Here is a 15,133-nt window from a genome sequence, read left to right as displayed (position 1 = left end):
ACGATTACCCGAAGCGACAGCGTTCCGTGAATAGGATGAATATCACTAGGTGTGTTGAAACCTGGCCATGAAATTTAGTGCCAAGTTGCCTGCTATGTGAGAAGTGTTTTAAGAGGAGATTACGAGAATGAAAAGTCGTTTCTTTATTTAGAATAGGATTACATTAATATGGGTATAAATTGTTTGCGTCCGGTGAAGCTGGTAATCAATCTTGGTCGTGTGAGGCAAGACCAGCACTGATACTGATCAATCAGACGATCATGACTACTCCCCGTTCCGCTATTCCGTAGACTGGCGCTTGGGTGTGTCCGCTCGGCAATGACGGCTATCAAACCATGATCAGACATCCACCACCACGAAAAGAATGCTAGCACTCACCAGCACGGATGCGTCGACGATCCTCAGTCCGCTTGTCCCCTTGACTCTAAAGTCTGGGTCAACTACCCCCCAACTCGCACCACGGGGAGACATTGCTGCAGTCCCAACGCAATGTGCAAACGTTGCCGCCATGCTTCGTATGTAACTATCAAGATCCTCATCGGAAGTTACATCCTCTCTCGGCAGAACCGTTTCCAGCACAGAACTGTTGAAAACAGGCGCAGAATACAGTCTTCGAGCGCTCCTGATAGCTTCTCTCATAATCGCAATATCAACCTTTTCACCAAGTAAATTGAAATCGATATCCGGATGTACGAATGGATCTGAAGTTCTGAGACTGATAGAGCCGCCTGCACTCCAAATTTAGCAAGAATATTTTTAGTTCAATCCGAGAAAACTGACGAGAAATAGGATTGACATTGCTGAGGAGGACCTGCAACGTCACCATACCTGTTTTGTTGTCAATTGAGTTAATGCCATTACCGGTCAAGTAGACACTGCTCACCATGTGGGATGGGTGGTATCCCGATTGCAGTGTGGGGAGGCGTAGAGCTGATTTGAAGTGGTATCATTTCGATGTGTGGTGTATTTGGCATGTTTTCCACTGGGTCAGAAAATCCGTCTTCGTTGAATGGTGTTGCATTAGTTGGCAGGCGGACCCAAGTGATATGATTCAAGGTATTTGGCACCACTAATGGTCCTTTTCGAGCTCTTTTCCAATCTGCCAACGCCGTCTCCATGTCGAAGCTGTTAGGCATCAGCTAAACGTTGTATACGAGATGGCATGAATGCCTAGCGACTTACTCTGTGTCTGGCATCGTGGTCTCAAAAGCAATCTTCATCAAAGGATGGTCCGTCAAATTCTTCCCCACACTCGGATTATCCACCAAAGTCTTGATTCCTAATTCTTCTAATTCCCGACGACTTCCAATTCCTGAGTTCAACAATACACGAGGTGTACCAATCGCTCCTGCAGATAGTATAAGTTCTTTCTTTGCGGTAAGTACTCTTCTCTCGGATTGAGGCGTTTCGGCGAATTCTACTTTTCTGAAATCTGTACTGTCCTTGCTCATAGGCAATACGCGTGTTACATGTGTGTTCACCAATACATGGACATTTCTTCCTGTCTTGCTGATATACGCCGTGGCAGAACTACTCCTCTCCGCATTCGCGTCCACCGTAAATTGGTTCCATGCTACAATAAAAAAAGGTTAGTCCAAAAACCAAAGGAATTTTGGATTTACGCACCGATTCCTATCGGCCTACCATCATTCATGTCCAGTTTGAAAGGGAACTCATCTTTCAATTCTTCGGCAGATTGAATCAGCATGTCATTGAAGGAATGATTTAAGTAAGGTGCTGATAAGGAGAGTTTGCCGTTACGGCCATGAACTGCGGGATCGATGTGACGCTCGGTTGACTGTTTCCCCGGGGGGTCCACTAGATGCTCTTCCTAATATCAAAACGAATTAGTATGGCGCCGCTAGATCTTGAATTACCCACCTGCAACATACGCGAAAACATCTTATCCCAACTCAACTCTTCATCTCCTGTAACATTCGCCCACTTATTCCAATCATCCTTCGATCCCCTGGTATACACCATATTATCTACAAGATATAGAAGGTTCAAATAAATATTCATCAGTGTTTTTATAAACGAAAGTTCAATCGAATAACACTGACTGAACGAGCTACTTCCACCCATCATCCTTCCAAGCGGATACCCCAAACGTCTTCCGTTCAGTCCACCTTGCGGAACCGTAGTGTAATTCCAATCTACGTTTGTATTCCTCAGGTTCACTAATAGTCCCGGTACGCGAGATGAAAAGATGTCTTCATGCCTTATCGTATGATATGTTCCAAGTAAGTATGTATGACGATAATAGATCGAGATATTTGATCCTCACCAAGGTCCCGCTTCGATGACTAGTATATTGTACTGGGGATTTTCAGATAGTCGAGCTGTGACGAGAGATCCTGCTGTACCACCTATACCGAAAATGAATTAAAAAAGAGATTTTTGAGCTTTTCAAGGTAAATGCTTGTAACGAGTCGAATGGCTTACCTCCGATAATAATAAAATCATATTGAACATCCCGAGGCAACTCTTCTACGCTGTTCCAAACCACAGGTCCCCCATGTTTGGGGAGTCCAAATCCATATTCAAAAGAACGTTCTGGAGCAATGTAACCCCAATTACCAACGTTCTGTTGAACGACTTGCATAAAGTTGGGTAAAGAACCCCAACGACCTAGGTCGAACCCGAGACCGTCCAAAGATAAAACCCCTTGGATCGCCATCGAGAAAATATGAGATAAATACATCTTCAACAGGATGTTGTCCCTGCTCAAAGAGCCGAAGGAGAATAATTAACGGAGCAGAAAAGAGAGAGGTTGAACCGAGGAGTCGCAAACGTCGTACACTTAATTTTATATGCAAACCCCCGTCCGTGCCAACAACAAAAATTTTGGCAATATTTTTGGAGTCAACTTTTTCGCATTCATAGTGCAGGGTTGACGGTTTGTACGGTTTGTACCAAATGGACAATGCCCGCTGTCTGATGCCCGCCGCTGTTCGTATCCGTTGAGCAGCTTGATCGCAAGAACGTTACGTTCAATGTTAGCAGGGGTAGCGAGAAATAAAAAAAAAGGATGACCAGAAAGGTGTGATATTGTCGCTTCTGATAACGAAACATGGTAGAATGGATGGTGAAGAAAGAAAACGGGACACGAAACCTAAGGAGAGGACAATGATGAGAAACTTCAAAATTGATTGACATGGGCTGGAATGGTGGAATAAATGTCGAGCCATAGAAGCGAATACAATCGAGTATTACAGCCGTCAGCGCCTCGCGTGATGGAAAGGAGGATATTAATATTCATGCAGAAGGAAGCTCGCAATCCGACATGATTGCCGGTCCTGTTCGGATCCTGAACATTTATCTGATCATCCCGGCCTGATCCCAGAGCTTCCAACTTCCAAGAGATGTCAGTAATATAATGGTCGGTATTTCATGACACTATAGCTCGCAAAGCGAGTTAGCCGGTTCGCCCCGACTCCCAGGACAGCAAAGTTTTCCCTTGGACTAATCCAGCCGTCCGCGCGGTTTCAAATCAAATCCTACGCTGCGTTACGTGCGTATAGACTTGTGTAGTATAGATAGGTAGGGCCCCGTAGGGGTGGGTGGGGATGCATCAAAAAATGTCAAGACGAGGTGGACGTTGAACGAGACCCTACAGTATGTGAATGGTTGGCGTCAACCGGGGAAATTAAATCTCACTGACTTTTTTTTTTTTTTTTTTTTTTGTTTAAATTCGAATTTATTAACCGGTGCCCGTCACTGACGTTTACATTCAGTTTTACATGTGAGTATGCATTATGTAATCCTTACCCGATTGCACACAGCCACTCTGATATGCATCTGATGCAGACTTACGATCATAATGTGCCTATTCTAAATCCTTGGCCAACACCACTTCTCTCCGACTCTATCTGCATAGTACAACAGCAAATACGTGAACTATCCGAACCATTCTCAGCACTAAGAAATGACGACGACTACAAGAGCTTCGAGGCCTTCTCTGGTAGATCCACAAGAGCCACTAGGGTCTGGTGACTCACGCGTGGTTTATGACTTGTTACCCTCAGAGCTGGCTGGAGATGCTTATGCAAAGTTGGTTGAGGAAGTTGACTGGATCAAGATGCTGCATCGCGGTACGTTGTGTATTTTACCGTATATAACTCGAAATCGTATTGATTGTGAGGTATTCATAGGAGGAGAAGTACCGAGATTAGTTGCACAGCAAGGCGAAATCATAGATGAAGACGGGAGGTGAGTTTTGTTTCGTCGCTTAAACTGAATGAGCTGCCAGGTTAAGTGATGATTTAGCTATCCGATATATCGTCATCCTGCAGATGAATCACCCCCACTGTTACCGTTCACACCTACAGTTCAACTTATTCGCGACCACGTCCAAAAAGTAAGCGATTCTAAAACAAAATCGCAAAACCTCGCCGCTGATTACTCTTTATTGATTCCAAGGTTCTAAATCACCCGGTGAACCACGTCCTAATCCAACATTACCGCACCGGAGCGGATTACATCTCAGACCACTCTGACAAGACCATTGACATCAATCGCCATTCATTCATCGTCAACGTCAGTCTAGGTGCTCAACGTGTTATGACACTTCGTCAAAAGAAAGATAAAAACGCCAGAGAACAAGAACGACATGCTCCGTCAACACCGACCTCTTCCACCAGTACCGACTCAACATCCCATCATACTCAACCACCACCTCGCCCAACTCAACGCATCCCTCTCCCCGATAATTCCTTGTTCATACTCGGCCTTGAAACGAATAAAAAATGGCTTCACGGAATATCCACCGACAAACGTCCACTCTCAACCAAAACCCCCGTCGAACAAATCAACAACGGTGCCCGCATTAGTCTCACTTTCCGTTGGATCGGCACCTTTGTCAATCCAACTCGAAACACCATTTGGGGTATCGGCGCACGAGCAAAGAACCGCGAAGACGCTAAAACCATTTTAGATGGTACAACAAATGCTACTGGTATGAAAGACGCTGAGAACCTGATAACGGCTTTTGGCGAGGAGAATTTTGATCCGGACTTTGATTGGGAAAAGTGGTACGGAGAAGGATTTGATGTGCTACATTTCAAAGTAAATTAAGATTTCCTTTATCGTCTCTCAACTTATTCGTTAAGTAACTGTTTCAATCTGCCCCTTGTACTTTATTTTGTGCTCTCCTTTAAAAACACGTCTTCATCTAATTCACCCCACAAAACGGACTTGACTCCCGTTTCAAGAGTTAAAGACATGAACAAGTATATTTCCAAACGCAGCTCATACAAGACATAAAAAAAAGGTTCACTATAAGCGCAACAAAAAGCCGTCCAAACCACATTAGAACAAAATCTTTATAAAAAAATTCATGCGTTAATATATATTAGTCATGCCAGAAAAAAAGTAATTCTCGTCGTCATCTTTGAATTAAAAACAAAAAAAAAACATCGCAAAAAAGCATTTCGTTCATGAGTTAATAACTTTTTGTTGAAAAATACTAACTAAAATATAAAAACAATCTTTCAATTCATTTTGCCAGCCAGGAAGTAAGAAAAGCGGTGGTGGAGTTGAAGGTATCCCAAAAGGTCGGATAGAAGGAAGAGGGTGGAGGAGAGCATTTTGACATAAATAAAAATACGAGGGCAAAAAAAAAAGGTAGATCAAGAAAAAATATTCGAGGGGAGGGACTTGGTTTAGATAGTCGCAAAAAATAAAAGGTTCTAAAAAAGGATAGGATAAGAAGGGGGGAAAATACGCTAATAGATGATGAGCATGCAAAACAAGGAAGACGCAGCAAAACAAACGATATAGAAGAACAACAGCAACAAAACTGATAGAAAGGTGAGGAAAAGGAGGCAGGTAGCCGGGGGAAACAAGATAGAATGATAGGTTGCCATCAGAAACGGTCATTTGGGTTCATTCATCATCCAACAAACATTCTCATCACTTTTTCATTTCAGCTCACCCAACGAGCTGCGCAATCGTATCCACCACGTTCACCACGCGTTCCCCATCGCATACACACACACACATTACACCACCACCCACTCCCACATATTTTTCTCACTTCTCCAGCACACACACAAAGCTCCCGACTTCAAACACACCCCAACCCACTTCACTCAGCCTTTTCACTACTTTCCGTAGTAGTAGTAGTACCCCCACCCGTACCCGGCGAAGTCACAAAACTCTGTGCAGCAGTACTAACATCAGGTGCACTCGCAGTTCCCGTACTCGTACTATGCCCCACAGTCACCACACGACGTGGACTAGAACTCGAACTCATCGAGCGCTCATCCACAGGTCCTGGTCCCATTCCCGGTCCATACCCAGACGAATGCCGATGTCCTCTCATAGCTCCCATAGCATACGGTTCTTGTAATCGATACCGTCCCCAAGGAATACTATCAACATTCGTATTCCCACTCGTCCTAGATTCGGTTCCAAGAAGTCCAACCTCAAGAGGAATCTGTGAGGGAATTGATGATCTCGTCCTCGGTCGGGTAGTTGAAGAGCCTCCACCAACCGAAACCGTATCAAAGCTCGCCGACAACTGCGTAATTCCCGGTACACCAGGTCCCGTAAGTGTCTGAGGATGAATTATCCTTGTAGTCGTAGGCCCAAACTCATGAGTCACTTCCTCAATCTCACCTTCCTCCCTCACTCCCCCACGTTCACTATCACTACTCAAAACCTCCTCACGTAAATGTGAGTTCCCAGGTCTCATAAACGGCATAGGTTGCCCAAACGTCCAATTCTCACCTCCACTCCCACTCCCACTCCTCGAATGTGACGACGCAGACACATACCCTCGATCCTCCCAAGCCTGCGGACTCGAAATCGACACCCCATTCGATTCCTGCGTAGATCCAGAAGCATCCCTCGGCCTCGACGACCACACCGCCGAAGTCGACACAGACAACTCAGGTAAATGATGCGCCACCGTCTCCTCCTCCAACCTCGCCATAGACGAATTCGTTCTCATCCTCGTCACACTCTGCGCAATCTCCAAACTCGTAGCCGAAACACTCTGCATCAACGATTGCGCCCTCGATCGCACTATAACTCCAATAGAGCTCACTCTAGATCTCATCGCAGGATTCGAAGAACGTTGCGATCGATTCGAATTATTTCTCGATCGTGCAGAAGACCCTGTCCTCGACCTCGATGACCCCGAGCCCGAAACACCTGAAGCAGGAACGCCAAGATTGGTATGACTACCAACAGGACTGAGAAGACCAACTTCATCTTGTTGCTCATCACTAGCAGATTCATTACTGTAAACACTCTCTCCATCATCATGCATCATCAACTCTGCACCCATCGTCGTCACTCCTGGTAAAATCCCACTATCCGCTCTTATACGAATGCTAGGGAACTCCACAGCAGCATCAGAAGGAACCGGCGGCAATGCCATCGAGGGCGGTCTCATCGACCGCGTCTGTGCATGAGGATGACGAGGCGGCATTGGAATTCCACTACCACCACTACCTTGACTAAGAGCGCGAGCACGAGAACTTGAGCTGGACATGGCATCAGAAGGAGATGAAGGAGAATCGGTAGACGGACGATTGCCAGTCGACTGCGAGATCCCCGAATACGACACACCGGATTGCGAAACGCCAGATTGTGAAGGTCGGGATTGATGAGAACGAGAAGACGTGCTGTTTCCACGTCCAGTAGGTTGGCGAAGGCTGAAAGGATATCGACGTGAAGGAGTTATAGGATGTCCAAGACTCGACATCGAATTTGACCCATGTCCACTAGTGGAAAGAACCTCCTCACTTTCATCGAACCCGTCCTCCTCCTCCTCTTCGTCCTCGCCAGTGTCATTCTCTGTACTGCCGCTACTGCTCGATCCCGTTGAGCTCGTACTCGAAGTCGACTCATTGGATACATGTGATCTTCCTGATATTGGAGTAGAGTGTTTGCTCTTGCTCTTACTTGGTGAAGACGGGAACCCTTGGCTAGAGACCTGAGCTGAACCATGTTGATTGAAGGGATAGGGTAGAGTAGAAGGACCAATGCCCTTATCCGAGTCCCTGTGCCTGAGTTGGATGTTTCTTTCCTCCTTAGGAGTATCGAAAAAGTCTTCCGTCAAACCGCGACGTCGAGCAGGAGCCGGAACAGTCGGAATCCCAACAGCAGCCAAAACACGCTGGACCTCAACCGGATCTTGTTCTTCAGGTGCTTTACCCTTCTCTTTCCCCCAAGCTGGCGAAGTATTGCTACTCCACTTTAACGCAGGAGTGTTCAAACATAATTCGTAAACATCCTGAATCCTCAATCGTGTGCATTCTTTCCAGGTCCAAGCAAGGGCATCGATATTGCGCTTAGAGTCGTTTTCGGTGCTGTAGATCGATGACTTTGTTTTCTCCGCGTCCTCTTCTTCCCATCGATAACGCGGTCCACAAAGTCCAGCGAATCCTTGTCCACTGAGAATCCATAACCCAACCCAGCTAACGAGAAGCACTAGAATCCGCCAAGCAGCCCATGCGGCATTAGCAATCAACACACCCCTGGCATATCCGGTAAGTGTCCCATCATGCCTTCTGAAATATGTGTGATCGCGATTGTTAATGCCCATATTAGCCAACGAGAACGTCTGCGCCTGTGGAGAGGAGAAGGCAAATAGGATAGCGAGGCATAATCCAGCACGCGGTATGAGCAAGGCTACCGTTGGAAGATTCTGTGAGTACCAGTAAAACGTCTCCGCGAGGCCATCACGAAGGCTGCCGTTGTCTCCAAAAAAGGCTTCTAGCCGAAGATAGAGAAGGAAGCGAAAATTCGTATATGAAGTCAGGGAGGCAAATGTATAGGCAGGGGCAGAAAGATAGATGGGCATAATTGGGGGCCGTCCTGGTTCACGGTGCCAAGTAAGCTTCATTAACGGAGGATGAGTATGAAAATGAGACTCACTGAGACGCCATCGACGGATAAACGAGTATGCCAGTTCGTAGAATAGGAAAACACAGACGATCCATGTCACCCAGCATGCGATGTAAGCGGCGGCCGCAAGTGCCCAGTTTCTGCCGGAGCCGGGAACGCCGGGAGCTTCTGGATTGGGATATCGGGAGACTCTGACATAAAGGAGACAATTAGTATATGTAACCCCGAATGACACAATGAACAAAGAACCGAACAGGAAGCGAAATTCAGGAGGGAAGGGCGCCGAAGGAAATATCGAAAAAGCTTTGAGAAAGGTATGAAGGGGTGATGCGAAAAAAGGTTAAAGAGGGAGAGAGAGGGACGCACTCGATTAAGACGAAGACGGCGTTGAAGTCGAAATAGGTTTGCAAGGGCAGGTGGGTAAACGCGAGGAAGGGGAAGAGGTTAAAATAGAGCCTTGCCAAAAAGGACGGGGTGACTATAGTCTTTAGATCGAGCGTTTTGGCGTTGAATTTGGGTTGAGGTATCCGCAGAGATGTATAGTAGGGGTAAGAAAAACCTCCTTGGCCATCTGCAGCAGACAACCGTGGAGCAGTTGCGCGCGACCAACCGCGCGGGCGTGAAGTGTCCGTTCTCCGTCGACAAGGTTTTCTGCTCCCGGGAGGGATGACTCCCTGCAGGCTTACAATGCGCACCGACCGAGGAGTCGGTTTACGCCCTCCAATGCTGGCAAAGAGTTCTGCATCAGTGTCTGGGTCGGGTTCTGGCACACTGTTTGAAGAGTGCATGGTCGACGCCGGCGCAGGCGGTGGTGGGCGCCTTGGTAGCCATGACGGATAGCTCTCTGAATCCCTAGAGATACGAGGGGCAGGAGAAGCCGATGAAGGCTGGGAGTTGTCCCGCTGGTGGTTGGAAGGGCGTGCACTAGATTGGCTATTGCCATTGGCTGGGGCGTTGTTGGGCGACTCTGGGGAGGCCTGGCGCGAGGAGCGGGCGAAGAACATGGGCGGAGACAAACAATAGATAGAGAACAAGAGCCTGAGAAGAAAGAGAGATAGGGCGAGAGATTTCGCGCGCGAGCCTCGTGTTGCGAGCCCCAAAAAGAGCAGCCTCGTGTTTTGCCTGGGACCTTGGGTGGACGGAACAGAGCCTTTCAAACACGACAGCCACGCCTAAAAACGCGTGCCTGAATCCCAACATTCCCGATTCGGTATGTCGGCACCTCCCAAATAAGGAAACCTTAACCCCATTTTCGGCGCTAGAAGCTCACCCGCGCTGACAGCCATGGGACACCACATTCAATGACGGTGCAGCCGTTTTGCCGGGCATGATGACATCGCCTGAATGCCATGGACCAAAAAGCTTTAAAAGGGACGATAGAGCAGACATCGAAAACATATCCGAAATTTCAGTTGACCCCGGTCCCCGCGTGGACGTGGAGGACATGAACTATAAATACATGGTCTTGCAACTCCCTCGTCGTCAAATGAATCTTCTAACGCCTCCGTTCCTCTGGCACCAAGATCATCCCGGGTACCATTAACAGCGGGTAGCCTTGGTCACCAGCCTTCTCCCCTCCTTAATTCATATCCTTTCAGCCCAAAATATTCTTCCGAACAAGCGCTTGCGACGATAATAATAACGCTACCTAATTCTGAGACTGCATAACGCAATCTATCCAAGCCAACGTCTTCTTGCTAAAAACCGCGGCCACATCTCGTTGCGTCTTCGTCCACGGAACATGGCAACCGCCCTTTACCACTTCCACAGTCAAATTCCTCCACACCTCCCTATACTGTCTCTCCAACTCATCAATCATAATCAACTCATCTTCATCCCCAAAAATCAGTAAACAAGGCAACATCGTCTTCCCCACCATCTCAAACGTCTCCACCCTCTGTTTTCTCGTAAGAGAATGAACCATAGTACTTCTCGGTTGGATCATTATATTCCCTAGACACCGTTCTCGCACTTCATATGGCAACGTCCGACAACACGCATCCACAAAATCCTTTGCTCCAGATTGAAAATCCTCAACACTCGGTAAAACTGACATTCGATGAATATAATCTCTTCCTTCCGGAGTAGCCAATTTCTCCAATTGCGTATCATCCAAATACGTCGCACCTGCGATGTTAATAATGCCAGCAACATAATCCACCGGATGAAGTGTGAGTATATCCAACAAATGACAACCTACATTAAAAAAATCGCAATGTTAATTATATGTACTCCGGCTAAATTTAATTTTAAACTTTGTGATAGACTCACCTCCTAAACTCCTATGAATATCCAAAATGATGAGAAATAATTCACCCACGAGAAGAAATCATAAACAAAAAAACGACGTACCAACCAGCAACAAAAGGTTTATGAAGCCCGTACGCTTCAACAACAGCATCAAAATCTTCCGCAAACCTCTTCCACTCCCAAGCTTCATCCCCTTCCGGTTTTCCACTCCTCCCATGACCTCTCACATCATACCGAACCTTCATTTTATCCAAACGTCAAAAACTCAACTTTACCTAAAGAGAGGATTATGAAAAACTCACAAGATAAAACCGACTCATCCATTCAACATCCTCAAAAATATCATCAAAAGCCATAAAACTCCAAACAAACCCATGTATAAACACAATAGCCTGTTTCAAAGGATCACCAACCGCATTCGCATAAATCTCCGTTCCATCCGCAGAAACCAGCATCCTCGACTCCGTGCTCCCATTCCCATAACAGCAATCGTAATCATCCAAATTGGCAACAGTACTGCTACGAGCAGCATTATCCAATGTCAAACTTTTCCGGTCGCCCGAGGAGTTAACGTTCAAGATACAATCGACAGAGGGTTTACTATAGCTACTAATTCCTTTGACTTTCGTTAACTTCTCGACGTCGTCGTCTAGGACTCTGGATGAAGAGGCGGTGTTCATATGCAGAGTCGGTACAACGGCCTGAGTGTGAGTGGTACTAGTTCCATTCATCATGACCAAAGCTCAAACAGCAAAATACCGGGGAGTCACTGGAGTCTCAATCAAGAGAGAGAGAGAGAGAGACGGAGAGAGAGTAGAGGGGAGGAAAGAAGTAGAACCCCTCGGATGTAAACCCACCTAACGCAACTCACTTCAATTTAAAGGTTTGCGTTGAGCCCGGATCCTCTTTTTTAAAAGAAACCGATGATCCGTGACGAGTCGTATCTAGATAAAATCCACTGAACTAAATTATTTTTTTTGTGTACTTACTTACTTTCACTTCCGATCTACTCCTCAAACATTAACTTTCGGTTCGCACTTTTGTTGTTGTTGTTGAAAATGCAACGCAAACTTGACAATAACTAGCGAGCCATCGATCGTCATAATCAAAGAACTGCCAAACTATACTCGAATTACAATCCATAAAGGATGGTAATCGGAAGGCCCTATTAGCACGGGTGTAAATAGTTATCCATAAGCTGCAAAAAAGTTACCTAGAACGGCATTTGAAAGGGCCTATTTTACTACTACGCCACTCAACGTGGTACTACCAACTTGATCTCTCAAGTTGTACTTAGTAACAAGTATTCAAACATCAACAACAACTTCCTTCATCCAAGTTTTGAACAATAATAATAAGATTTGCACGGACACACTGTGTATCACACGACATTATTCCCTCTCCTTACATTACTTTACAAAATAATACAAATCGTCTTATCTCCAAGGGTATGAACCTCTTATCAGACGTCCGGCATATTCATTTCCCCCAAGTCAAATATCGTCCAAATCATGGCTTCCGCTTCCATACCACACACTCAACAACGAAGCAACTGCCACTCCATACAAAAAATCCCCATTGGAAACGCAATTCCCATGATATCATCAAAGGAGGACCGGCACCGGTAAATACATACATAAATACTTCACTTAACCAAAAAAAAAAAGCTTCTTCAAGTTCTAAATCCAAGATCCGAAATTCCAGGTCATCCATTTCCATTCAACGTCTTCCATGACAACTTGAAGAAATAACCAACCCACGATTGATGATGTCAATGCTCCTTCAAGGCCTCACCCCTCCCCTAACTTCTTTTTTTCAAATTCTAACTCCACACCGTTCCCCGCATAGAACTTCTTGAACTAATAACCCTTTCAAAAAGTATTACGATTAACAATCCATTTGCATATTTTGATCCCTTGGCACTTTTTGACTTTGCCTTAATTTGGTGATAAACTTCCCGGCATGTCAATTCTACGATGTATGCGTGCCCACGATAATCAAGCCCGTCGATATCTCCTGCTAAGAATCGATAAGAGGGAAGGATCATGTCTACATCCAAATCATGTCCAGGACATGCCACAGCTTGAATTTTCAGAGTGTATTTGACCGATCGACAGACTGATACATTCCCGAAAGTACTGCACACGAGTGCTAAAGCAATTAACAGGAACAATCAGCAGTAAGCTCGACAGTGAGAACGCTTCTGGAAGCTCGATCAGCCTATATCCTCATGAGAGAAAACATACCTCGGCAGGAACCTCTTCATTCAATCTATTGGTCCACCCAATGTCAGCAGGCTAAACACGCGTAGAAGAACCATATGGACACAACCGGACTAGAAGAACTAAAATCCGCATATCGTAATCAATGTCGTCGCATATAAGAGAGGTAATATTTCATTGCGGGGCTCAAGTTAGCTCAAGACAGGATGAAATCCCTTGCATTGCTCAGTCTATGCGGATTATTCGCAAGTCAGTTCGACAGTTTCTATCGTGAATAATCCAACTGACCTGACTATGCAACTTACTAGTCTGTACTGCCCAGCGATCTCCCTTTGAACCTCTCTGGCCCGATGGTCCCGGTAAGAAAGTCACCCCTCAGGAACCGAGCCGAGAACTCGAGAAAATCCTTTCCAACATCGATCCCGACCGTATCCGGCAAACCATCACCAAATTGGTCTCCTTCGGCACCCGTCACACACTCTCCAGTCAAACCGATCCCAATCGCGGTATCGGCGCCGCTCGTGACTGGATCGCATCCGAAATGCAGACCTACGCAGATGCTTCACATGGGCGCATGAAAATCTCTACGCCTAGCTATATCCAGGAACCTGATGGGGATCGAGTCCTTTTTCCCGTCAAAATCTCGGACGTCGTAGCCACACTTGAAGGCTCCGTGGAGCCTAATCGCGTCTACGTCGTGTCAGGACACTATGATAATCGAGTTTCGGATCCCTTGAACTTTATGGATGATGCTCCCGGAGCGGATGACGACGCATCCGGCGTTGCAGTTTCCATGGAGCTCGCTCGTGTTATGGCGTCTCACAAGCCTGACGCTACCATAATGTTCGTAGCTGTGGCGGGAGAAGAGCAAGGTCTATATGGCTCGCAGCATCTTGCTGATCTGATGAAGAATACTAGTACGGATGTCCAGGGTATGTTCGACAACGATATTGTTGGGAGCCCCGTTGGGGACGACGGTCATTCGGACCCGTTCATTATCCGGATGTTCTCTAGTGGCATACCGCCAACGGCAACTTTTGATGAAGTCACCCGGATAGCAGATCTTGGAGGAGAGAACGATTCGCCATCTAGAGAGCTTAGTCGGTTTATGGCCGAGGTTGCACAGAATCATGCAACCAAGATGCGAGGTAAGAAATTTCAGATCATCAAAGGTGATACAGGACTCAACGGATTAAACAGTTCAGTCAATTTGGCGCCCCGATCGATTTCTCCGCAGTGGCGATCATATTCCTTTCCTTGAAAACGGCTTTCCGGCTCTCCGCTTCACAGAACCAAACGAGAATTTCGCTCACCAACACCAGGATATTCGCGTTGAAGACGGAAAACAATTCGGAGACCTTATCGAATTCGTTGACTTCGAATACATCTCCCGTGTGGCTAAGGTCAACGGTGCTGGTCTATGGTCATTGGCAAACGCTCCCGGAGTACCAAGAGGGGCGACAATATTGGCGAATACATTAGGGAACAATTCAACTTTCACTTGGACGGATGATCCCAACGCGCATAGCTATGAAATTGTTTGGAGACCAACTGACCAAGCGTTCTGGACGCACGCTATCCCTGTCGGAAAAGTAACCAGTGCCACCGTCATGTTGTCGAAGGATAATGTCAACTTTGGTATTCGAGCTGTTGGCAAGAATGGTTTGAAAAGCCCGGCAGCCTTCCCAGTACCTAGTAGTAGTGATTAGACGCTTGTATTACAATCAGTTCCGTAACCAAACAAATAAGCGTGGCTTGTAGTCTCACGTTGCCCATAAAACGCATGCCTATCTGGTTCTCAG

General features: G+C 46.4%; 5 protein-coding genes across 5 annotated transcripts; 2 read left to right on the top strand and 3 right to left on the bottom strand.

The window, feature by feature from the left end:
• Positions 1-250: 250 nt before the first annotated feature.
• Positions 251-2,605, bottom strand: AGABI2DRAFT_78119 (hypothetical protein; the record flags this gene model as incomplete). Its single annotated transcript, XM_006456476.1, has 10 exons — positions 251-325; positions 379-728; positions 781-828; positions 875-1,125; positions 1,183-1,573; positions 1,627-1,831; positions 1,882-1,988; positions 2,064-2,221; positions 2,288-2,369; positions 2,446-2,605. 10 exons carry the CDS (start codon positions 2,603-2,605, stop codon positions 251-253), a joined length of 1,827 nt encoding a protein of 608 aa, XP_006456539.1.
• A 1,236-nt stretch (positions 2,606-3,841) lies between these two features.
• AGABI2DRAFT_181130 (hypothetical protein) lies at positions 3,842-5,593 on the top strand (the record flags this gene model as incomplete). The annotated part of the gene is made up of 5 exons (XM_006456475.1): positions 3,842-4,094; positions 4,155-4,212; positions 4,270-4,360; positions 4,423-5,067; positions 5,510-5,593. The coding sequence occupies exons 1-5, from the start codon at positions 3,929-3,931 to the stop codon at positions 5,591-5,593; spliced, it is 1,044 nt and encodes a 347-aa protein (XP_006456538.1). The 5' UTR covers positions 3,842-3,928.
• A 173-nt stretch (positions 5,594-5,766) lies between these two features.
• Positions 5,767-9,993, bottom strand: AGABI2DRAFT_181129 (hypothetical protein). The gene is made up of 4 exons (XM_006456474.1): positions 9,555-9,993; positions 9,226-9,533; positions 8,890-9,050; positions 5,767-8,829 (listed from the first exon to the last, which is right to left on the bottom strand). Exons 1-4 carry the CDS (start codon positions 9,861-9,863, stop codon positions 6,089-6,091), a joined length of 3,519 nt encoding a protein of 1,172 aa, XP_006456537.1. The 5' UTR covers positions 9,864-9,993; the 3' UTR covers positions 5,767-6,088.
• Positions 9,994-10,248: 255 nt separating this feature from the next.
• AGABI2DRAFT_195620 (hypothetical protein) lies at positions 10,249-11,974 on the bottom strand. Its single transcript, XM_006456473.1, has 4 exons — positions 11,412-11,974; positions 11,212-11,348; positions 11,131-11,141; positions 10,249-11,055 (listed from the first exon to the last, which is right to left on the bottom strand). Exons 1-4 carry the CDS (start codon positions 11,841-11,843, stop codon positions 10,508-10,510), a joined length of 1,128 nt encoding a protein of 375 aa, XP_006456536.1. The 5' UTR covers positions 11,844-11,974; the 3' UTR covers positions 10,249-10,507.
• A 1,563-nt stretch (positions 11,975-13,537) lies between these two features.
• AGABI2DRAFT_188444 (hypothetical protein) lies at positions 13,538-15,111 on the top strand (the record flags this gene model as incomplete). Its single annotated transcript, XM_006456472.1, has 3 exons — positions 13,538-13,580; positions 13,640-14,479; positions 14,532-15,111. The coding sequence occupies 3 exons, from the start codon at positions 13,538-13,540 to the stop codon at positions 15,038-15,040; spliced, it is 1,392 nt and encodes a 463-aa protein (XP_006456535.1). The 3' UTR covers positions 15,041-15,111.
• Between the last annotated feature and the right edge of the window lie 22 nt (positions 15,112-15,133).

Source organism: Agaricus bisporus (genome assembly GCF_000300575.1).
Source record: "Agaricus bisporus var. bisporus H97 unplaced genomic scaffold AGABI2scaffold_13, whole genome shotgun sequence".
NCBI classification, from domain to species: domain Eukaryota; kingdom Fungi; phylum Basidiomycota; class Agaricomycetes; order Agaricales; family Agaricaceae; genus Agaricus; species Agaricus bisporus.
The sequence above is the reverse complement of the archived record's forward strand: the minus strand, read 5'-3'. Positions and strand labels throughout refer to the sequence as shown.

Bases quoted from the DNA above. Each gene is read 5' to 3' on its own strand.
- AGABI2DRAFT_181129 (XM_006456474.1), bottom strand. From the start codon at position 9,863: ATGTTCTTCGCCCGCTCCTCGCGCCAGGCCTCCCCAGAGTCGCCCAAC. The intron at 9,051-9,225 runs GTGCGTCCCTCT...CCTTTATGTCAG, and splicing joins GCCGTCTTCGTCTTAATCGA to AGTCTCCCGATATCCCAATC. The intron at 8,830-8,889 runs GTGAGTCTCATT...ACCGTGAACCAG, and splicing joins TATCCGTCGATGGCGTCTCA to GACGGCCCCCAATTATGCCC.
- AGABI2DRAFT_195620 (XM_006456473.1), bottom strand. From the start codon at position 11,843: ATGATGAATGGAACTAGTACCACTCACACTCAGGCCGTTGTACCGACT. The intron at 11,349-11,411 runs GTGAGTTTTTCA...GATAAAATGAAG, and splicing joins GGATGAGTCGGTTTTATCTT to GTTCGGTATGATGTGAGAGG.